This window comes from Salvelinus fontinalis, chromosome 30 (genome assembly GCF_029448725.1).
Source record: "Salvelinus fontinalis isolate EN_2023a chromosome 30, ASM2944872v1, whole genome shotgun sequence".
In the NCBI taxonomy this organism is placed as follows: domain Eukaryota; kingdom Metazoa; phylum Chordata; class Actinopteri; order Salmoniformes; family Salmonidae; genus Salvelinus; species Salvelinus fontinalis.
The window spans coordinates 16831445-16856393 of NC_074694.1; the positions used below are offsets into that span (position 1 = coordinate 16831445).

Genomic DNA, 24949 nt, shown 5'->3' on the forward strand with positions numbered 1-24949 from the left:
GTCAGACCAGAAGACATCTGGGGTGAAAGGTGACAGAGCTAGAGTGGTGTTTGTCAGACCAGAAGACATCTGGGGTGAAAGGTGACAGAGCTAGAGAGGTGTTTGTCAGACCAGAAGACATCTGGGGTGAAAGGTGACAGAGCTAGTGGTGTTTGTCAGACCAGGAGACATCTGGGGTGAAAGGTGACAGAGCTAGAGAGGTGTTTGTCAGACCAGGAGACATCTGGGGTGAAAGGTGACAGAGCTAGAGAGGTGTTTGTCAGACCAGAAGACATCTGGGGTGAAAGGTGACAGAGTTAGAGAGGTGTTTGTCAGACCAGGAGACATCTGGGGTGAAAGGTGACAGAGCTAGAGAGGTGTTTGTCAGACCAGAAGACATCTGGGGTGAAAGGTGACAGAGCTAGAGAGGTGTTTGTCAGACCAGGAGACATCTGGGGTGAAAGGTGACAGAGCTAGAGAGGTGTTTGTCAGACCTTCTCACAAAATCGTCTGTAGCACCCGAATGGTTTGGCCTACAAACAATTATGACCCTCTACGCGAACATGTCAGTTGAGTTGCTCTAGGACTCCCACAGGCCTCACAAGACTCATCAGAAGGTCCCCTGGTACCATTTTAATTAATGTATATATGGAGACTGTTTAGTGCCAAAAATAAGGGGTGTAAAAAAAAAAAAATGTTTCCTGATCTTTCTTATATCTCTCAGATAGAGGACAGATACTTCAGAACAAACTTCCTTTTGATGTTTTGGGAATGTTTTTCCATGTAGTGAATCTGTTATTCGATGGGTTTGTATGGCCTAATAGCAATAAGGCCAACAATAAGGTCTTCAACATTTTGTTTCGGGGGGATACTTCCAGGGGTCTTAAAATTCTAAATCAAATAGCTAAATGATCCTTGGTGTGACATTCTTAAACAACTCCACATAGCTTAGTAGAACCGGCTTAGACAGGTCTTAGACTGTAAGGGGCTAAATGAGAACATCCTGGAGATGGAGATCTGGTTGTACATGTAGTATGTCAGAGCAGGCGGCTGCAGAGGTGGCAAAACACTCCCCTGTATCTAACAGTTGTACACAACAGAAACACAACATAAGATACCACAGAGAATGTGTTTAGGGAATCAACTGAGTGCTGAGCCCTCAGTGTTTACAAGTGTCCAGTTCAACGCAAATCCAAAATGATAACAGTATTCACCTCAATTAAAAGCAGTAGAAGAAGACGTGGGGAAAGGAGAGAGGCTGTACTGGCGCCTAGTTACAGTGATGCCCAGACCAGGGTTAGAAGCTGGATACCGATGCTTCAGTCTTTATTGAAAGAGACAATATAATATATACTATTGGATCCCACAGTGAGGAGCTATTACTAGTCTTTGTTATGTTTATTTAGCTGCAGGATCGATGTGAACGTCAAATAAAATGAAAGTCAAAAATGTAACTGTTGTGGGAAATATGCCTGGGAAAAAACCTGGTTGAAATACTGAAATGAAAAATACAATAGAATACCACACTGCCCTCTCAGCAAAAACATGGGAGCCTTGGACATGTATTCACACGTCAACCCCCTGGCAGAGCAAAGCACGCAACTTTACAGTGGTCTCAGCACCTCTCCTTTTTCCTACTCTTCTACCTTTCTCTCCTCTGTTATGCCCCTGTCTCCTCTCCTCTCCTCTGTTATGCCCCTGTCTCCTCTCCTCTCCTCTGTTATGCCCCTGTTTCCTCTCCTCTGTTATGCCCCTGTCTCCTCTCCTCTCCTCTGTTATGCCCCTGTTTCCTCTCCTCTGTTATGCCCCTGTCTCCTCTCCTCTGTTATGCCCCTGTCTCCTCTCCTCTGTTATGCCCCTGTCTCCTCTCCTCTGTTATGCCCCTGTCTCCTCTCCTCTGTTATGCCCCTCTCTCCTCTCCTCTGTTATGCCCCTGTCTCCTCTCCTCTGTTATGCCCCTGTCTCCTCTCCTCTGTTATGCCCCTGTCTCCTCTCCTCTGTTATGCCCCTGTCTCCTCTCCTCTGTTATGCCCCTGTCTTCTCATCCTCTCCTCTGTTATGCCCCTGTCTCCTCTCCTCTGTTATGCCCCTGTCTCCTCTCCTCTGTTATTGCCCTGTCTCTTCTCCTCTGTTATGCCCCTGTCTCCTCTCCTCTGTTATGCCCCTGTTTCCTCTCCTCTGTTATGCCCCTGTCTTCTCATCCTCTCCTCTGTTATACCCCTGTCTTCTCATCCTCTCCTCTGTTATGCCCCTGTCTTCTCATCCTCTCCTCTGTTATGCCCCTGTCTTCTCATCCTCTCCTCTGTTATGCCCCTGTCTTCTCATCCTCTCCTCTGTTATGCCCCTGTCTCCTCTCCTCTGTTATGCCCCTGTCTTCTCTCCTCTGTTATACCCCTGTCTCGTCTCCTCTGTTATGCCCCTGTCTCCTCTCCTCTGTTATGCCCCTGTTTCCTCTCCTCTGTTATGCCCCTGTCTCCTCTCCTCTGTTATGCCCCTGTTTCCTCTCCTCTGTTATGCCCCTGTCTTCTCATCCTCTCCTTTGTTATGCCCCTGTCTTCTCATCCTCTCCTCTGTTATGCCCCTGTCTTCTCTGCTCTGTTATACCCCTGTCTCGTCTCCTCTGTTATGCCCCTGTCTCCTCTCCTCTGTTATGCCCCTGTTTCCTCTCCTCTGTTATGCCCCTGTCTCCTCTCCTCTGTTATGCCCCTGTTTCCTCTCCTCTGTTATGCCCCTGTCTTCTCATCCTCTCCTTTGTTATGCCCCTGTCTTCTCATCCTCTCCTCTGTTATGCCCCTGTCTTCTCTGCTCTGTTATACCCCTGTCTCGTCTCCTCTGTTATGCCCCTGTCTCCTCTCCTCTGTTATGCCCCTGTTTCCTCTCCTCTGTTATGCCCCTGTCTCCTCTCCTCTGTTATGCCCCTGTTTCCTCTCCTCTGTTATGCCCCTGTCTTCTCATCCTCTCCTTTGTTATGCCCCTGTCTTCTCATCCTCTCCTCTGTTATGCCCCTGTCTTCTCTGCTCTGTTATACCCCTGTCTCGTCTCCTCTGTTATGCCCCTGTCTCCTCTCCTCTGTTATGCCCCTGTTTCCTCTCCTCTGTTATGCCCCTGTCTCCTCTCCTCTGTTATGCCCCTGTTTCCTCTCCTCTGTTATGCCCCTGTCTTCTCATCCTCTCCTTTGTTATGCCCCTGTCTTCTCATCCTCTCCTCTGTTATGCCCCTGTCGCCTCTCCTCTCCTCTGTTATGCCCCTGTTTCCTCTCCTCTCCTCTGTTATGCCCCTGTCTTCTCATCCTCTCCTCTGTTATGCCCCTGTCTTCTCATCCTCTCCTCTGTTATGCCCCTGTCTTCTCATCCTATCCTCTGTTATGCCCCTGTCTTCTCATCCTATCCTCTGTTATGCCCCTGTCTTCTCATCCTCTCCTCTGTTATGCCCCTCTCTTCCCTCCTCTCCTCTGTTATGCCCTGTCTTCTCATCCTCTCCTCTGTTATGCCCCTGTCTTCTCTGCTCTCCTCTGTTATGCCCCTGTCGCCTCTCCTCTCCTCTGTTATGCCCCTGTCTTCTCATCCTATCCTCTGTTATGCCCCTGTCTTCTCATCCTCTCCTCTGTTATGCCCCTGTCTTCTCTGCTCTCCTCTGTTATGCCCCTGTCTTCTCATCCTATCCTCTGTTATGCCCCTGTCTTCTCATCCTCTCCTCTGTTATGCCCCTGTCTTCTCATCCTATCCTCTGTTATGCCCCTGTCTTCTCTGCTCTCCTTTGTTATGCCCCTGTCTTCTCATCCTCTCCTCTGTTATGCCCCTGTCTTCTCAGCCTCTCCTCTGTTATGCCCCTGTCTTCTCATCCTCTCCTCTGTTATGCCCCTGTCTTCTCATCCTCTCCTCTGTTATGCCCCTGTCTTCTCATCCTATCCTCTGTTATGCCCCTGTCTTCTCATCCTCTTCTCTGTTATGCCCCTGTCTTCTCATCCTCTCCTCTGTTATGCCCCTGTCTTCTCATCCTCTCCTCTGTTATGCCCCTGTCTTCTCATCCTCTCCTCTGTTATACCCCTGTCTCGTCTCCTCTGTTATGCCCCTGTCTCCTCTCCTCTGTTATGCCTCTGTTTCCTCTCCTCTGTTATGCCCCTGTCTCCTCTCCTCTGTTATGCCCCTGTTTCCTCTCCTCTGTTATGCCCCTGTCTTCTCTCCTCTCCTCTGTTATGCCCCTGTCTCCTCTCCTCTCCTCTGTTATGCCCCTGTCTCCTCTCCTCTCCTCTGTTATGCCCCTGTCTCCTCTCCTCTGTTATGCCCTGTCTCCTCTCCTCTGTTATGCCCCTGTCTTCTCTCCTCTGTTATACCCCTGTCTCCTCTCCTCTGTTATGCCCCTGTCTTCTCTCCTCTCCTCTGTTATGCCCCTGTCTCCTCTCCTCTCCTCTGTTATGCCCCTGTCACCTCTCCTCTCCTCTGTTATGCCCCTGTCTCCTCTCCTCTGTTATACCCCTGTCTCCTCTCCTCTGTTATGCCCCTGTCTTCTCTCCTCTCCTCTGTTATGCCCCTGTCTCCTCTCCTCTCCTCTGTTATGCCCCTGTCACCTCTCCTCTCCTCTGTTATGCCCCTGTCTCCTCTCCTCTGTTATGCCCCTGTTTCCTCTCCTCTGGTATGCCCCTGTCTCCTCTCCTCTCCTCTGTTATGCCCCTTCCTCCTCTCCTCTGTTATGCCCCTCTTTCCTCTCCTGTCCTCTGTTATGCCCCTGTCTCCTTTCCTCTCCTCTGTTATGCCCCTGTCTTCTCATCCTCTCCTCTGTTATGCCCCTGTTTCCTCTCCTCTGTTATGCCCCTGTCTCCTCTCCTCTGTTATTGCCCTGTCTCTTCTCCTCTGTTATGCCCCTGTCTCCTCTCCTCTGTTATGCCCCTGTTTCCTCTCCTCTGTTATGCCCCTGTCTTCTCATCCTCTCCTCTGTTATGCCCCTGTCTTCTCTGCTCTCCTCTGTTATGCCCCTGTCGCCTCTCCTCTCCTCTGTTATGCCCCTGTCTTCTCAGCCTCTCCTCTGTTATGCCCCTGTCTTCTCATCCTATCCTCTTTTATGCCCCTTGCTTCCCTCCTCTCCTCTGTTATGCCCCTGTCTTCTCATCCTCTCCTTTGTTATGCCCCTGTCTTCTCATCCTCTCCTCTGTTATGCCCCTGTCTTCTCATCCTCTCCTCTGTTATGCCCCTGTCTTCTCTGCTCTCCTCTGTTATGCCCCTGTCGCCTCTCCTCTCCTCTGTTATGCCCCTGTCTTCTCATCCTATCCTCTGTTATGCCCCTGTCTTCTCATCCTCTCCTCTGTTATGCCCCTGTCTTCTCAGCCTCTCCTCTGTTATGCCCCTGTCTTCTCATCCTCTCCTCTGTTATGCCCCTGTCTTCTCATCCTCTCCTCTGTTATGCCCCTGTCTTCTCATCCTCTCCTCTGTTATGCCCCTGTCTTCTCATCCTCTCCTCTGTTATGCCCCTGTCTTCTCTGCTCTCCTCTGTTATGCCCCTTGCTTCCCTCCTCTCCTCTGTTATGCCCCTGTCTTCTCATCCTCTCCTCTGTTATGCCCCTGTCTTCTCTGCTCTCTCCCCTGTCATGCCTCTCTCCTCTTTCCTCAGACTCAACACCTCACCAGAGGTTCTGAACAACATGTGTGTGTCAGGAAGTTCCCATGCAATCCTGCATATGGCAACATTTAAGGGCTTATTTTTTTCCATCAGGCCAAGCTTTAACTTAATTTGCTGCTCCGTTATTGGGAGAGCCCAGAGAACTGTAAGAGTACAGAACCGAATTGTACAATTTGGCCTACAGACAGGCCTACAGACAGGCCTACAGACAGGGCTATAGACAGGGCTATAGACAGGCCTACAGACAGGCCTACAGACAGGCCTACAGACAGGCCTACAGACAGGCCTACAGACAGGCCTATAGACAGGCCTACAGACAGGCCTACAGACAGGGCTATAGACAGGCCTACAGACAGGCCTATATACAGGCCTACAGACAGGCCTACAGACAGGCCTATAGACAGGCCTATAGACAGGCCCACAGACAGGCCTATAGACAGGCCTACAGACAGGGCTATAGACAGGCCTATAGACAGGCCTACAGACAGGCCTACAGACAGGGCTATAGACAGGGCTATAGACAGGCCTACAGACAGGCCTACAGACAGGCCTACAGACAGGCCTACACACAGGCCTATAGACAGGCCTACAGACAGGCCTATAGACAGGCCTACAGACAGGCCTATAGACAGGCCTACAGATAGGCCTATAGACAGGCCTACAGACAGGGCTACAGACAGGCCTACACACAGGGCTATAGACAGGCCTACAGACAGGCCTATAGACAGGCCTACACACAGGGCTATAGACAGGCCTACATACAGGCCTACAGACAGGCCTATAGACAGGCCTATAGACAGGCCTACAGACAGGCCTATAGACAGGCCTACAGACAGGCCTATAGACAGGCCTATAGACAGGCCTACAGACAGGCCTATAGACAGGCCTACAGACAGGCCTATAGACAGGCCTACAGACAGGCCTACACACAGGGCTATAGACAGGGCTATAGACAGGCCTACAGACAGGCCTACAGACAGGCCTACACACAGGCCTACAGACAGGCCTATAGACAGGCCTATAGACAGGCCCACAGACAGGCCTATAGACAGGCCTATAGACAGGCCTACAGACAGGCCTATAGACAGGGGCAGCTGGGAACAGAGCACACACTATTATGAAGAGATCTGTAGATTTAGACTGTGTGTAGACTGTGGTTCTTGGAGTGAGAGCCTTGGAGAATAAACTGTGGTTCTTGGGGTGAGAGCCTTGGAGTATAGACTGTGGTTCTTGGAGTGAGAGCCTTGGAGTATAGACTGTGGTTCTTGGAGTGAGAGCCTTGGAGTATAGACTGTGGTTCTTGGAGTGAGAGCCTTGGAGTATAGACTGTGGTTCTTGGAGTGAGAGCCTTGGAGTATAGACTGTGGTTCTTGGGGTGAGAGCCTTGGAGTATAGACTGTGGTTCTTGGAGTGAGAGCCTTGGAGTATAGACTGTGGTTCTTGGAGTGAGAGCCTTGGAGTATAGACTGTGGTTCTTGGGATGAGAGCCTTGGAGTATAGACTGTGGTTCTTGGAGTGAGAGCCTTGGAGTATAGACTGTGGTTCTTGGGGTGAGAGCCTTGGAGTATAGACTGTGGTTCTTGGGGTGAGAGCCTTGGAGTATAGACTGTGGTTCTTGGGGTGAGAGCCTTGGAGTATAGACTGGTTCTTGGGGTGAGAGCCTTGGAGTGTAGACTGTGGTTCTTGGAGTGAGAGCCTTGGAGTATAGACTGGTTCTTGGGGTGAGAGCCTTGGAGTATAGACTGTGGTTCTTGGAGTGAGAGCCTTGGAGTATAGACTGTGGTTCTTGGGGTGAGAGCCTTGGAGTATAGACTGTGGTTCTTGGGGTGAGAGCCTTGGAGTATAGACTGGTTCTTGGGGTGAGAGCCTTGGAGTGTAGACTGTGGTTCTTGGAGTGAGAGCCTTGGAGTATAGACTGTGGTTCTTGGGGTGAGAGCCTTGGAGTATAGACTGTGGTTCTTGGGGTGAGAGCCTTGGAGTATAGACTGTGGTTCTTGGAGTGAGAGCCTTGGAGTATAGACTGTGGTTCTTGGGGTGAGAGCCTTGGAGTATAGACTGTGGTTCTTGGAGTGAGAGCCTTGGAGTATAGACTGTGGTTCTTGGAGTGAGAGCCTTGGAGTATAGACTGTGGTTCTTGGAGTGAGAGCCTTGGAGTATAGACTGTGGTTCTTGGGGTGAGCGCCTTGGAGTATAGACTGTGGTTCTTGGGATGAGAGCCTTGGAGTATAGACTGTGGTTCTTGGAGTGAGAGTCTTGGAGTATAGACTGTGGTTCTTGGGGTGAGAGCTTTGGAGTATAGACTGTGGTTCTTGGGGTGAGAGTCTTGGAGTATAGACTGTGGTTCTTGGAGTGAGAGTCTTGGAGTATAGACTGTGGTTCTTGGGGTGAGAGCCTTGGAGTATAGACTGTGGTTCTTGGAGTGAGAGCCTTGGAGTGTAGACTGTGGTTCTTCAGGTGAGAGCCTTGGAGTATAGACTGTGGTTCTTGGAGTGAGAGTCTTGGAGTATAGACTGTGGTTCTTCAGGTGAGAGCCTTGGAGTATAGACTGTGGTTCTTGGAGTGAGAGCCTTGGAGTGTAGACTGTGGTTCTTCAGGTGAGAGCCTTGGAGTATAGACTGTGGTTCTTGGAGTGAGAGTCTTGGAGTATAGACTGTGGTTCTTGGAGTGAGAGCCTTGAAGTATAGACTGTGGTTCTTCAGGTGAGAGCCTTGGAGTATAGACTGTGGTTCTTGGGGTGAGAGCCTTGGAGGATAGACTGTGGTTCTTCAGGTGAGAGCCTTGGAGTATAGACTGTGGTTCTTGGAGTGAGAGCCTTGGAGTATAGACTGTGGTTCTTGGGGTGAGAGCCTTGGAGTATAGACTGTGGTTCTTGGGGTGAGAGCCTTGGAGTATAGACTGTGGTTCTTGGAGTGAGAGCCTTGGAGTATAGACTGTGGTTCTTGGGGTGAGAGTCTTGGAGTATAGACTGTGGTTCTTGGAGTGAGAGTCTTGGAGTATAGACTGTGGTTCTTGGAGTGAGAGCCTTGGAGTATAGACTGTGGTTCTTGGGGTGAGAGCCTTGGAGTATAGACTGTGGTTCTTGGGGTGAGAGCCTTGGAGTATAGACTGGTTCTTGGGGTGAGAGCCTTGGAGTGTAGACTGTGGTTCTTCACGTGAGAGCCTTGGAGTATAGACTGTGGTTCTTGGAGTGAGAGCCTTGGAGTATAGACTGTGGTTCTTGGGGTGAGAGCCTTGGAGTATAGACTGTGGTTCTTGGGGTGAGAGCCTTGGAGTATAGACTGTGGTTCTTGGGGTGAGAGCCTTGGAGTATAGACTGTGGTTCTTGGAGTGAGAGCCTTGGAGTATAGACTGTGGTTCTTGGGGTGAGAGCCTTGGAGTATAGACTGTGGTTCTTGGGGTGAGAGCCTTGGAGTATAGACTGTGGTTCTTGGGGTGAGAGCCTTGGAGTATAGACTGTGGTTCTTGGGGTGAGAGCCTTGGAGTATAGACTGGTTCTTGGGGTGAGAGCCTTGGAGTGTAGACTGTGGTTCTTGGGGTGAGAGCCTTGGAGTATAGACTGGTTCTTGGGGTGAGAGCCTTGGAGTGTAGACTGTGGTTCTTCACGTGAGAGCCTTGGAGTATAGACTGTGGTTCTTCACGTGAGAGCCTTGGAGTATAGACTGTGGTTCTTGGGGTGAGAGCCTTGGAGTATAGACTGTGGTTCTTGGGGTGAGCGCCTTGGAGTATAGACTGTGGTTCTTGGGGTGAGCGCCTTGGAGTATAGACTGTGGTCCTTGGAGTGAGAGTCTTGGAGTATAGACTGTGGTTCTTGGAGTGAGAGCCTTGGAGTATAGACTGTGGTTCTTGGGGTGAGAGCCTTGGAGTGTAGACTGTGGTTCTTGGGGTGAGCGCCTTGGAGTGTAGACTGTGGTTCTTGGAGTGAGAGTCTTGGAGTATAGACTGTGGTTCTTGGAGTGAGAGCCTTGGAGTATAGACTGTGGTTCTTGGAGTGAGAGCCTTGGAGTATAGACTGTGGTTCTTGGGTTGAGAGCCTTGGGGTGTAGACTGTGGTTCTTGGAGTGAGAGCCTTTGAGTATAGACTGTGGTTCTTGGAGTGAGAGCCTTGGAGTATAGACTGTGGTTCTTGGGGTGAGAGCCTTGGAGTATAGACTGTGGTTCTTGGGGTGAGAGCCTTGGAGTATAGACTGTGGTTCTTGGAGTGAGAGTCTTGGAGTATAGACTGTGGTTCTTGGGGTGAGAGCCTTGGAGTATAGACTGTGGTTCTTGGAGTGAGAGCCTTGGAGTATAGACTGTGGTTCTTGGAGTGAGAGCCTTGGAGTATAGACTGTGGTTCTTGGAGTGAGAGCCTTGGAGTATAGACTGTGGTTCTTGGGATGAGAGCCTTGGAGTATAGACTGTGGTTCTTGGAGTGAGAGCCTTGAAGTATAGACTGTGGTTCTTGGAGTGAGAGCCTTGAAGTATAGACTGTGGTTCTTGGCGTGAGAGTCTTGGAGAGTAGACTGTAATTACGAGTACCCCTCTTTAGCCAGCTGGAAAGAGAGATAATATCAAACACTGGGGAAACTATTTTATTCTCCTTTTACACTGTGTCTATCTGTAAAGAAGCCTGGTATTCTACATTAGAACCTCGTGTTCTATGGGTATATCAGTCTATATAGATTGGCCTGGTTTCCAAGAGACATAACCCATGGGGTCATTTAAACTTCCTGACCTCCACAGAGGTCTGTCTCGGTGTGATCAGTCAGAACTGTGATTAACGAGCAGGTTCAACCAGGCTATTCTGTGTATCTGATTTACTAACAGAGAGAGATGGAGACGTCAATGAGAAGTCTACGGGCTGTGCCCAGTTATACATCTGGAGAGCAGGGAGAGAACACACCCAGGGATGGAGAGTGGATAGTCCACCCTGAGAATGTGTTATAGTCTGAAGAGATCCGTTTATAAGTACCCAGCTAGAACATAACGTTCTGAGAACCATGTTTCTTAGAGCTTGGGGTGAGCGTGGTTGTCCTGTGGTTATTTTTCATACTACCTTCCCACAACGTCCTGGGAATGGTGCAGTACAGTTGCTTGGCTTTGGAACATTTTCAGCATATTTAAGGAACTTGACGAAAAAAACGTTATTTTCTTCGTATTTCATTACTTTTAACTGAACGTTTCCTTAAAGTTCACACGTGGTTAAATGTTCTTAAAATACTAATTTGGTAATGTTCGAGGAACGTTCTCCAACTGTTTTGAAATTGGGAATGCTCTTAGAAAACACTAAGAAACAATGTACTTCAGAGGAACTTTTCCTTCAGGTTTCGTCCTGGTTCTATTTAAAATCATGTTCTCAAATTGTTCCAAGAACATTAGAAACAACATTCTGCTGTGGGAATTTCACTACTTCAGCGTAACGTTTTCTACCGGTTTCGTCCTGGTTCTATTTAAAGTCATGTTCTCAAATTTTTCAGAGAAAGTAAGAAAACTTTCCTTAAAAAAAGCAGAGGAAAACTTTTGTAACATTCAGAGAACATTCTAAGAATATTATTTAAAAACATATACATTCCATTCTCAGCATCAACAGAACTCTATCCTCTGTCTTGTTAAGTGTGTCCAGGTGTGTCAGCCGCGCCCACTAATTGGCCACACCTGATCTGAATGAGTGCTTTTTTCATTTGAAATGGGGTCTGTTTGAATAAAAGAAAAAGAACAGCTTTGTATGCGTAAAAAAACAAACATGCCATGCTAACTCCATCCTGGGGGCGCAGTGGACTAAATCCACGTATAGGGAATAGAAAATGATAGGTTCAAATCGCACTGATGCTGTCTATCCACATTATCTGCAGTGAGCACAGATCGGCTTACTGTGACAATGTCAGCCGCTGTGGAGAATACCCTCTCGCTAGGGACAGAGATCACGAGGGTATATTAACACGTTGGTCTTCCACCATGTCAGTGGATCAGCATCCAGGGGAATACAGTCCATTTCCCTCTATGAGGCCACCTCCTCCTCTTCGACCATGACCTTTGACTTGGTTCCCTGCTCCTGGGTCGTGAACAACTCGCCAAAAAGCTCAGCCATGGCAGACTTCTTTTCTGGAGGAGAACCCCTGCCGTCTGCCGTCTCTGGAGAGGGATTGGCTCCTGTGGTATCTGTGGCTTGACCCTGCAGAATTGAATTAGATGAAAATTAAGTGGCTTTAAAGTGGCTTTAAAAATATGATTTATTGTTAGAAATATATATCAGACACTATGACAATTACAATTATTACTTTATAATTAATTGTTAATTCACAAATTAATAAAATAATAAATGTCACATTAACAAATAAATACACTACCTGTTGTATATTGGTCACAATCTCTGCTGTGAATTCATTGTAGACTCTCAGACAAGCAGCAGCATCCAGGTGCAGCAGGGACTTGAACCGGAGGTCCAAAGCTCTTGTGTAAGAAGTCTTGGACACCAGGGTCAGCATATCTAGGCTCCAGGTTAACTCTGATAGCAGTCTTGACATCCCTTACTGCCGGTTCATCTTCATCAGATGCCACCATTGATTTCAGGATCATTGTTTTCATAGGCAGGACCATGGAAACGGATGGAATGCTCTCAGTGCAGATCAGTGTTGTGACTGTTTTGAGAGGTTTGCACACATCGATAACTTCCTCTGCTAGTCTTATGTCATTTTCAGACAAAGTCACAATATGTTTGACATTCTTCCTCACAGCTTGATCAGTCAGTGTAGAATACAATACAACTTTCTGCTCAAGGTATCTCTCAACCATGTCATGGCTTGAATTCCATCTAGTAGGGACATCTTGGATTAGTTTGTGGTTTGGCAGCTCCAGCATCTCCTGTTGTGTCTTGAAAACATGTGCAGCAGTTGTGCTTTTATGAAAGAAGGATACCACCTTCCTGATCTTTGCTAGGAGGCGAGAGACTGGATTCACTGACATTGCTTTTTGAGATGCAGATTAATAACGTGAGCAAAGCATCCTCTCTGTGGCCCCAATCCAGCTAGTGCCAATGCATTTACAATATTTCTAGTGTTTATACTTGCGTACTATTGTTTGTACAGATGAACGTGGCATTTGGAAATTGCTCCCAAGGATGAACCAGACTTGTGGAGGTCCACAATTTTTTTCCAGAGGTCTTGGCTGATTTCTTTTGATTTTACCATGATGTCAAGCAAAGAGGCACTGAGTTTGAAGGTAGGCCTTGAAATACATCCACAGGTACACCTCAGCAGGTAGCCTAGTGGTTAGAGTGTTGGGCCAGTAACAGAAAGGTTGCTAGACCAAATACCTGAGCTGACAAGGTAAAAATCTGTCATTCTGCCCCTGAACAAGGCAGTTAACCCACTGTTCCTAGGCTGTCATTGTAATTAAGAACTTGTTCTTAACGGACTTGCCTTGTTAAATAAAGGTTAAATATATTTTTTGTACTAAATTTATGTCAATTAGCCTATCAGAAGCTTCTAAAGCCATTAGAGAATTTTCGGGAATTTTCCAAGCTGTTTAAAGGCACAGTCAACTTAATGTATGGAAACTTCTGACCCACTGGAATTGTGATACAGTGAATTAGAAGTAAAATAATCTGTCTGTAAACAATTGCTGGATAAATTTATTGTCATGCACATAGTAGTCCTAACCAACTTGCCCAAACTATAGTTTATTAACAAGAAATGTGTGGAGTGGTTGAAAAACGAGCTTTAATGACTCCAACCTACGTGTATGTGAACTTCCGACTTCAACTGTGTGTGTATATATATACATATATATTATTTTTTCATATTTTTTCCCCTAGCTATAATATGTGATTCATGTATTGTTCGGTTCGCAGTGCGTACCGAACCGTGCACTGTGGACCCTGTACCGAACGGTTCAATATGAATACACATACCGTTTCACCCCTAGTTAGAATGCTTCTAATTAGGAGAGGGGTTAACAATGTGCAGGCCGTTTTAATTAGGGGCGGGTATACAAGCAATCTGGAACACACTGCACCACCCATTGCACCACCCATCGCACCTTCACAAAAAACATGGCTAAAGTGTAAATGTGCACTGTCCCTGTAAAAATAAAAATAAACTCAAATAAACTGAAACTTAAACCTGCAGTAAATAGTAACACACAGCAACATAACCATTTAATCAACCAGAAAACACGAGCAGTATCTTTTCAACAGCCCTCTGTGTCTTTAAATGCTGGAATCAGAGAGAGAGAGAGAGAGAGAGAGAGAGAGAGAGAGAGAGAGAGAGAGAGAGAGAGAGGAGAGAGAGAGAGGAGAGAGAGAGAGAGAGAGAGAGAGAGAGAGAGAGAGAGAGAGAGAGAGAGAGAGAGAGAGAGAGAGAGAGAGAGAGAGAGAGAGAGAGAGAGAGAGAGAGAGAGAGAGAGAGAGAGAGAGAGAGAGAGAGAGAGAGAGAGAGAGAGAGAGAGAGAGAGAGAGACCAATCCAAAACCATGGGAGATTGGTTTGCTCAACTCCTCTGTCCTCCATCCTCTCTTCACTTTCAAAGATAACCAAGGAGAGAAGGGGAGGAGGGGCAATGTGGGGAAACAAATGTGCTTGTATTTAATGAGACTCTCCTTCTTTCACTTGTGAGTCATCATGCAAATGATGTTTAAAGGGGTGGAATCCCAAATGAAATGTGTAATGTAGTAAAAAAAATACATTATTAGCTAGTTATGCTGTGGGAGATCTCAAAACATAGCTTGACTGGAATCCCTTTTTATTCAGTTCTAAATTCTTTAAGACGTTTTAATGACAAGTTTTGTATTATTATTCGCACCTTCACAAAAAACATGGCTAAAGTGTAAATGTGCACTGTCCCTGTAAAAATAAAAATAAACTCAAATAAACTGAAACTTAAACCTGCAGTAAATAGTAACACACAGCAACATAACCATTTAATCAACCAGAAAACACGAGCAGTATCTTTTCAACAGCCCTCTGTGTCTTTAAATGCTGGAATCAGAGAGAGAGAGAGAGAGAGAGAGAGAGAGAGAGAGAGAGAGAGGGAGAGAGAGAGAGAGAGAGAGAGAGAGAGAGAGAGAGAGAGAGAGAGAGAGAGAGAGAGAGAGAGAGAGAGAGGAGAGAGAGAGAGAGAGAGAGAGAGAGAGAGAGAGAGAGAGAGAGAGAGAGAGAGAGAGAGAGATGACAGGATCTCGTAGAGGAATGAAAAAGAAAGGAGAGAAAAAGGAGGGTGAGAGCGATAGAATAAGGGAGGGAGAAAAGAGAAGGAGAGCAGAGGGAGGCCCGTATCAGTTTAACAGACAAACCACCCAGGAAGCAGGTTAATATACTAAGCTGAGGTCACATCCCAAACATCTTCACACGTGCTGGGCCAAAAACACGTTTTACATTTCCTGCAGGGTGAACAGGGTGATCAAATTAAGATCCTACATCCTACAAAGATATAAACGCATGAAACAATTTCAAAGATTTCACTGAGGTAGAGTTCATATAAGGAAATCAGTCAATTTACATAAATTCATTAGGCCCTAATCTATAGATTTCAATTGACTGGGCAGGGCTGCAGCCATGGATGGGCGTTGGAGGGCATAGGCCCACCTACTTGGCAGCCAGGCCCACCCACTGGGGAGCCAGGCCCAGCCAATCAGAATGAGTTTTTGCCCACAAAAGGGCTTTTTTACAGACAGAAATACTCCTCAGGTTCATCAGCTGTCCAGCTGGCTGGTCTCAGACGATCCCGCAGGTGAAGAAGCCGAATGTGGAGGTCCTGGGCTGATGTGGTTACACGTGGTCTGTGGTTGTGAGGCCGGTTGGACGTACTGCCAAATTCTCTAAATCAACGTTGGAGGCAGCTTATGGTAGAGAAATTAACATGAAATTCTCTGGCAACAACTCTGGAGGACATTCCTGCAGTCAGCATGCCAATTGCATGCTCCCCCAAAACTTAAGATATCTGTGGCATTGTGTTGTGTGACAAAACTACACATTTTAAAGTGTTTTTTTATTGTCCCCAGCACAAGGTGCACCTGTGTAATGATCATGCTGTTTAATCAGGATGGATGGATTATCTTGGCGAAGGAGACGTGCTCACTAACAGGGATGTAAACAAATTTGTGCCCAAAATCTGAGAGAAATAAGCTTTTTGTGAGTACGGAACATTTCTGGGATATTTTATTTCAGCTCATGAAACTTGTGACCAACACTTTACATGTTGCTTTAATTTTTGGGATCAGTGTATATCAGAGTGCTGTAAATGATTATTTTCTGTCTAGTGCCTGGACCATTTAGAAATGCTCATCTCTGTGATATATATCAGAAACAATAGACTGTTCATTTATTTTACTAGGTAAGTCAGTTAATTTCTTATGGCTGGGGGCAGTTTTGAGTAGCTTGGATGAATAAGGTGCCCAGAGTAAACGACCTGCTACTCAGGCCCAGAAGTTAAGATATGCATATCATTAGTAGATTTGGATAGAAAACACTCTGAAGTTTCTAAAACTGTTTGAATGATGTCACACCTGTCTGTCATCAGATGACACTCATAGAACTTCATGTTACACAATGCATGTATGTTTTGTTCGATAAAGTTCATAATTATATCCAAAAATCTCAGTTTACATAGGCGCGTTATGTTCAGTAGTTCCAAAACATCCGGTGATTTTGCAGAGAGCCACATCAATTTACAGGAATACTCATAATAAGCATTGCTAAAAGATACAACTGTTATGCATGGAATTTTAGGTCCACTTCTCCTTAATGCAACCGCTGTGTCAGATTTCAAAAATACTTTACAAAAAAAGCACAACATGCAATAATCTGAGTACAGCGCTCAGAGACCAACACAACCCAAACAGATATCCGCCATGTTGTGTGGTCAACAGATGTACAGTAACCTTTCAGTTTGCCGCCTCACTGCTCAGTAACCTTTGCCGCCTCACTGCTCACGCTGTCTACCCTGAGCAGTCACAAAAAACTGTCTGTTCTCACCTTCACAGCGGGAAATAGACTTCCCAAGGACACCTGCAACAATAGGAGCACACTCTGTAAAAGTTATTAACAGTACATTCGGAAAGTATTCATACACCTTGACTTTTTCCACATTTTGTTACGTTCCAGCCTTATTCTCAAATTGATTAAATGTTTTTTTTTGTCATCAATCTATACACAATACCCCATAATGACAAAGCAAAAAGTTTTAGCAAATTTATTAGAAATAAAAAAGGAAAATATTACATTTACATAAGTATTCAGACCCTTTACTCAGTACTTTGTTGAAGCACCTTTGGCAGCAATTACAGCCATGAGTCTTCTTGGGTATGACGCTACAAACTTGGCACACCTGTATTTTGGGAGTTTCTCCAATTCTTCTCTGCAGATCCTCTCAAGCTCTGTCAGGTTGGATGGGGAGTGTTGCTGCACAGCTATTTTCAGGTCTCTCCAGAGATTGGGTTCAATTCCAGGCTCTGGCTGGGCCACTCAAGGACATTCAAAGACTTGTCCCGAAGTCACTCCTGCGTTGTCTTGGCTGTGTGCTTAGGGTCGTTGTCTTGTTGGAAGGTAAACCTTCGCCCCAGTCTGACGAACTGAGTACTCTGGAGCAGGTTTTCATCAAGGATCTCTGCTCCGTTCATCATGCTACACCATAGGGATGGTGCCAGGTTCCCTAAAGACGTGGCGATTGGCGTTCAGGCCAAAGAGTTCAATCTTGGTTTCATCAGACCAGAGAATCTTGTTTCTCATGGCCTGAGAGTCTTTAGGTGCCTTTTGGCAAAGTCCAACCTGGCTGTCATGTGCCTTGTACTGAGGAATGGCTTCCTTCTGGCCACTCTATCATAAAGGCCTGATTGGTGGAATGCTGCAGAGATGGTTGTCCTTCTGGAAGGTTCTCCCATCTTCAGAGAGGAACTCTAGAGCTCTGTCAGAGTTACCGTCGGGTTCTTGGTCACCTCCCAGACCAAGGGCCTTCTCCCCCGATTGCTCAGTTTGGTCGGGATGCCAGCTCTAGGAAGAGTCTTCCAAAACCGTCCATTTATGATGGAGGCCACTGTGTTCTTGGGGACCTTCAATGCTGCAGAAATGTTATTGTACACTTCCCCAGATCTTTGCGTCGACACAATCCTGTCTCAGAGTTCTACAGACAATTCCTTTGACCTCATGGCTTGATTTTTGCTCTGACATGCACTGTCAACTGTGGGACCTTTTATAGACAGGTGTGTGCCTCTCCAAATCATATCCAATCAATTGAATTTACCCCAGGTGGACTCCAATCAAGTTGTAGAAACATCTCAAGGATGATCAATGGAAACAGGATGCACCTGAGCTCAATTTTGAGTCTCATAGCAAAGGGTCTGAATACTTATGTAAATAAATTATTTCAAAATGGTTATAAATTTGCTAAAATAAAATCCAAAAAACGTTTTGGGCTTTGTTATGTTATATATATATTATTATATATTTTTTTTAATAAGGCTGTAATGTAACAAAACGTGGAAAAAGTCAAAGGAGTCTGAATACTTTCCAAAGGCACTGTATGTAGAGTATATCATTCCAAACAATATGTTTTAAAATGAGCAAAATCAGCGTCCTTTAGAGATATTCATATTTCTATGTTTTAATGTTGAATAAATTAATGTTAAGAAAAAAATTCAGGATGAAGACATACACACTATAAGTAGTATAATGACACCAAGATGTTGTCTGTATCATGTACAGATCATAGTTCATAGGGTCTTACAGGAGGCACGTAAAAATCTAAAAAGGGGCTAGAATTGCCACTTTCATCATGATTTAAAAAAAAATGGTTTGTGATACAAATGTAAAAAGTATGTCAATCACCTTTCTTCCCATTTAAGTTTGTATGTGACAATTGCCAGAACAATCTGAGATACCAAAAATATTTTCCATTGTGATTGTGATCATAGCCTGGGGGAGCATCCTTCATAGACAATGTACAGAGAACAGAGCAGTATGGAAAATAATTGGCTGCTTCCTGATTGTTTTCTAATGTCCATCAAGCAGGTAGCTCTGTGATATTGCAGCTGGAGGATACATGAACACTAGAACCAGAAGGAGCTGTAGAGAGATACATTCATGGAACGGTGTCATTGACTTGTAGGATGGGTTGGTATCTGAGTATCTGAGCATTGAATCGTTAGTGTGGTTGGTACTGTTGTCTAGCTTTAGAATTAACTAAGGTAAGGTAGAAGCAGAATAAGGGTTTAAAAACACTTTTTAAAGTGTATAATTCATTGTAAAATTGTGTTGAAAGCCACTTCCAAGACCTCCCAATGGCAGGTCTACACACTAAATGTTTCATGCTTTGCACCAGGTACAGACACCAGTAATGGTCCCAGGTTGAAAAAAATCTGAATTATTCTTAATGATATATTATTTATATCCTCTAGGTTTGGAGCATTGAATAGAGACGTCTCCCTAATGAACACCACCCATCCCTGCAGCAGCTAAATATAGTAAGATGTTCTCCACATCTTCATCCACCAGTTGTTGATAAATCATTTTTATGAACTTGGCGCCGCAGTACCATTGTATCACTGACTCTGTTTGGATCAAAGAGTCTTGGATGTCTCAATCTCTGGCAAAACCCGTCAAAAAGTAAACACTCCTTCTGTCCTGGTTCTGGTGACCCACAGGGTGTGCAGGCTTTTTTTCCAACCCAGCACTAAACCCATTATTCAACTAATCATCTTGTCATCTAACCAATGATTAGTTGTGCATAAAGCTTTCCCTGAGCATAGTCCTGTACCCCTGATCCTGCGTGGTACAATCCAAACCGCAGAAGGCAGTGGTGAGAGCCAGGACTGGACTATGCCTTTGCAGACAGTGCTGGAGGGGGGACGGGGGACGGGGGGGATAGCAGCCTTTTGTGTATCTACAGCTCAGGTTGTGCAGATCTGTCACCAGCCCAGCGCTGCACACAGAGGGGCACACATTTTGTGATGGGGGGAAGGGGAGAGTCGTGACACCATCCTAGAAAGAACGCTGGAGAAAGAACGCTGGAGAAAGAACACTGGAGAAAGAACGCTGGAGAAAGAACGCTGGAGAAAGAACGCTGGAGAAAGAACGCTGGAGAAAGAACGCTGGAGAAAGAACGCTGGAGAAAGAACACTGGAGAAAGAACGCTGGAGAAAGAACGCTGGAGAAAGAACGCTGGAGAAAGAACACTGGAGAAAGAACGCTGGAGAAAGAACGCTGGAGAAAGAACGCTGAAGAAAGAACGCTGGAGAAAGAACGCTGGAGAAAGAACACTGGAGAAAGAACGCTGGAGAAAGAACGCTGGAGAAAGAACGCGAGGTGCCACAGAGGACTGAGATGAGCTACCCAAAGCCACACTGAAGACCGGACTAAGAGTAGCTAACCAGAGTGGCAATACCTCCAATGGACTTTCCCTTGCTAAACTGTGAGAATATAAAGGAATAATTTGTCCGGCGCTGCTTGACGATGATAAGGAGAGCAGAGTGTGAGACTAACCGGCAGTGGGTTGAAGTGCTGGTCTACGAGGTGTGTGTATCCATAGTCGAAGAACGAGTGTCTCAGGACCACGTCAATCCCCTGCATCGCTGCCATACCCAGAGTGTTCAGCCACCTGAAACATACACACACAAACACACACACATACACCCCAGTGGCGGTCAGTGGTGTTTATGATGAGGGAGGACAATTTAAATTTTTCATGAGCATTGTCTTATTTCTATTACAGGATGTTGGATGACTGTCATTCATATTCCATTCACCCAGTTCAGTGTAACAGTGATAGGATTAGGTTACTACATGATACTCAAATTTTCTCTATACCCATCATGAGGTTGCTACAACCTAGCCTATGAATGAAAGTTTACAAAGTAACCGGAATGAATACACCTCTGATCACGCATAAACACAGTTCACTTTAATAGCAGCCACGTTGTATTCCTTCTTGCATCTATGCACTCTCGTCCTCTCATCTTTAACCTTCGCTTTTGGACTTCAATGAACAACACATCAGCTGTATGTGACCAGGCCAAAAAAATACTTTACAAACCAAACCATGTCATAACCGCTTCACACAACCTACATCGCTATATTAGCTAAAGTAATGTCCTAATCAACATAGCTAATATAACTAATGCGTTAGTAAACCCGCTACAATCATGCAGTAATGTGTACAGTGTATAGTCAGTAAGCAGTTACACCGGCGGGCTCCGGTGGCAATAAATTAATAAAACCAAAAGCTTGACTTGGAAGAGTTCCAGTGTTGTGTTGGATAGTCATAGCCAGCTTGCTAACATTGCATCCTTCTGTTTGAGCCGGGTGTTTCAGTAACTAAACTAGCCAGCCGCATTTGCTAGCTAAGTAAGTGAAACTGAAAGTGAAAAAAAGTAGGAAATCTCTCTCTCTCCCCTCCATACTTTGAATAAATGTATTTGTTGAAAACTATTCAACTATTGTCTTTCTCTCTTTTTGAGTCAACTACTCACCACATTTTATGCACTGCAGTGCTAGCTAGCTGTAGCTTATGCTTTCAGTACTTGATTCATTCTCTGATCCTTTGATTGGGTGGACAACATGTCAGTTCATGCTGCAAGAGGTCTGATAGGTTGGAGAACATCCTCCGGAAGTTGTCATAATTACTATGTAAGTCTATGGAAGGGGGTGAGAATCAAGAGCCTCCTAGGTTTTGTATTGAAGTCAATGTACCAAGAGGACGGACACTAGCTGTCCTCCAGCTACACCAAAACAGCGTGTTTTAACCTGTCTAGGATCAGCGTGGCGCTAGCGGCACACCCCCCCCCCCCCCCACTGAAAAACCAGTGCCGCGAAATTCAAAAAAAATATATTTTTTAAATATTTAACTTTCACACATTAAAGTCCAATACAGCTAATGAAAGACACAGATCTTGTGAATCCAGTCAACATTTCCGATTTTTAAAATGTTTTACAGGGAAGACACAATATGTAAAGATGTACATCTATTACCTAAAAACACATTAGCATAATCCACCATCTTTTATTTGTCCACCAACACCAGTAGCCATCACCAATTCGGCTAAACTAAGATATTTATAGCCCCTAACCAACAAAAAAACTCATTAGATGACAGTCTGATAACATATTTATGGTATGGGATAGGTTTTGTTAGAAAAAAGTGCATATTTCAGGTAGATGGCATAGTTTACAATTGCACCCACCATCACAAATGGACTAGAATAATTACAATGAGCAACGTGTTTACCTAACTACTAATCATCAAACATTTCGTAAAAATACACAGCATACACGAATCGAAAGACACAGATCCTGTGAATACAGACAATATTTCAGATTTTCTAAGTGTCTTACAGCGAAAACACAATAAATCGTTATATTAGCTTAGCACATAGCAATTAGCAGCCCAGCATTGATTCTAGCCAAAGTGAGCGATAAAAGTCAACATCGCCAAAAGATATTAATTTTTTCACTAACCTTCTCAGAATTCTTCCGATGACACTCCTGTAACATCACATTACAACATGCATATACAGTTTGATCGAAAATGTTTATATTTAGCCACCAAAATCATGGTTAGACAATGTGAAATGTAGACAAGCTGGTAAAGAAAAAGTCCTTGCGCCACTTAGACAGTGATCTACTCTTATACATAAATACTCATAAACGTGACTAAAAAATATAGGGTGGACAGGGATTGATAGACAATTTAATTCTTAATACAATTGCGTTATTACATTTTTTAATTTATCCTTACTTTTCAATACAGTTTGCGCCAAGCGAAGCTACGTCAAAAAACATGGCGTCCTAAGCCACTAAAATGTTTCGACAGAAACACGATTTATCATAATAAAAATGTCCTACCTTGAGCTGTTCTTCCATCAGTATCTTGGGCAAAGGATCCTTTCTTGGGAGAAATCGTCTTTTGGTGGAAAGCTGTCCTCTTGCCATGTGGAAATGTCAACTGCGTTCGGGATGAACTGAAAAGCGTGCCCAACTTTTCACATCGTTGCAAAAATAAATGTCCCAAAATCGCACTAAACGGATATAAATTGCTATAAAACGCTTTAAATTAACTACTTTATGATGTTTTTAACTCCTATAACGAGTGAAAAGATGACCGGAGAAATATAACAGGCTAAACTAACGCTTGGAACAGGTGCGCGCCGGTGTCCTCTAGGCTCATGACGCAGCTCCCAAAGAATGACTAGCTTCAGGGTTTTTTCATTTGTAGGGCCTGTGAACGCGCAATCGACCCCGTTGGAATCGTCATCACGTAAAGGCATCCAGGGGAAGACGTAAGAAGTGTCCGTATAGTCATAGCAACGACAGTGCCCTTTTAACTGACTTCAGAAAAGTGGCCAACATTTCTCAAATCTGACTCCATGTCAGGGAAATTGCTGTAGAATGGGCTCTGTTCCACTTAGAGACAAAATTTCAACTCCTATAGAAACTATAGACTGTTTTCTATCCAATAATAATAATAATATGCATATTGTACGATCAAGGATTTTGTGGGAAGCCGTTTAAAAAATTAGCCAAATTAGCATAAATAGTCTAAACAGCGCCCCCATCCCCAACAGGTTTTAATCAAATATTTAGTTTTATCTAAAAATGATGACTTTTTCAATGTTTTACAATGTTTATTTGTATGAAATTCACTGGTTCTCCCCTTCCTCCTCTGAAGATGCCTCCACTGACATACACACAAACACACAAACACACAAACACATAAACACACAAACACACAAACACACAAACACACATACACACATACACACATACACACATACACACATACACACAAACACACAAAAGTGAGAATAATGCCTGAGTGTGGTGATACTTTGATTGATGTATAGGTTTTTTGATTGATTCATTTATAGATAGATTGATTGTACTTACAGAAAGCCAGCAGCGTAGGTATCAGAGAGGTTGTTGGTTCCTCCAGCCCACGCCGGACCCACTCCACCCAACCACACCTTCTTACCAGGAGCATGGCTATTCACTACCTGAGAGACACAGAGAAAGTGAGAAAGAGAGTGTGAGAGCGAGAGAGAGGGACAGAGGAAAGAGAGGGGGACAAAGAAAGAGGGGAAAGAGAGCGAGAGAGGGGGAGAGGGAGAAAAGAGAGAGAGAGAGAGATGGGGAGAAAGTGGGAAAAAAGGAGGAATGAGAATCTCCTTTGTTCAATGACAGCAACATGAGGTTAGAACATTTCATTTAGTAAAAAAAAGAAGATGAATAGAACTTCTGTACTGAGCTGAACTGGACAGTCGATCTCATCCAACTAGTCCAATCCTGCTGGCCCGGAACCAGATACAGCAGCTAACCCTGGTAAATGGATATCTGTCCCAAGGACCTGTTCTCTCTGCTCTAAACAGCTTCCAGAATATCTCTCTCTGTTCTAGCATGTCTGCAAACCATTACTACTGGCAGCAAATGGACACACAAGCACACACACACAAGCACGTACACCACAAGCATGCTCACGCACGTTTACATACATGGTCGCACACATATAGCATATGCATACTCCATATAACATACACATAGTCCATATAACATTTACATAGTCCATATAACATTTACATAGTCCATATAACATTTACATAGTCCATATAACATATACATAGTCCATATAACATATACATACTCTATATAACATATACATAGTCCATATTACATATACTGTACATACTCTATATAACATATACATACATACACTACATACTCCATATATCATATACATAATCTATATAACATATGCATATACATACTCCATATTACATATACTGTACATACTCTATATAACATATACATACACTAAATACTCCATATAACATATACATACTCTATATAACATATACATACATACACGACATACTCCATATAACATATACATAATCTATATAACATATAAATACGCCATATAACATATACATCATCTATATAACATATAAATACTCTATATAACATATACATACATACACTACATACTCCATATAACATATACATAATCTATATAACATATAAATACTATATATACCATATACATACATACACTACATACTCCATATAACATATACATAATCTATATAACATATAAATACTATATATACCATATACATACATACACTACATACTCCATATAACATATACATAATCTATATAACATATAAGTACTCTATATAACATGGACATACTCTATATAACATGTATTTATATACATACTTCATATAACATATACATACTCCATATAATGTATACATACTCTATATAACATATACATACTCTATATGACCTATACATACTCTATATAACATATACATACTCCATTTAACATATACATACTCTACATAACATATACTATAACATACATTCTAGTGTGTTTCTATTTTGCGTGTTTTTTTATTT

At 44.3% G+C, this 24949-nt stretch overlaps 1 protein-coding gene across 1 annotated transcript in view; it reads right to left on the reverse strand.

The window, feature by feature from the left end:
* Positions 1-24949, reverse strand: part of hpse2 (heparanase 2) — a 67267-nt gene that overhangs the window by 24226 nt on the left and 18092 nt on the right. The window contains exons 4-5 of the mRNA XM_055889902.1: positions 23438-23544; positions 20039-20153 (exon numbers count right to left, since the gene is read on the reverse strand). Coding sequence (XP_055745877.1) covers positions 20039-20153; positions 23438-23544 — 222 coding nt within the window. The remainder of the gene's footprint in view (positions 1-20038; positions 20154-23437; positions 23545-24949) is intronic.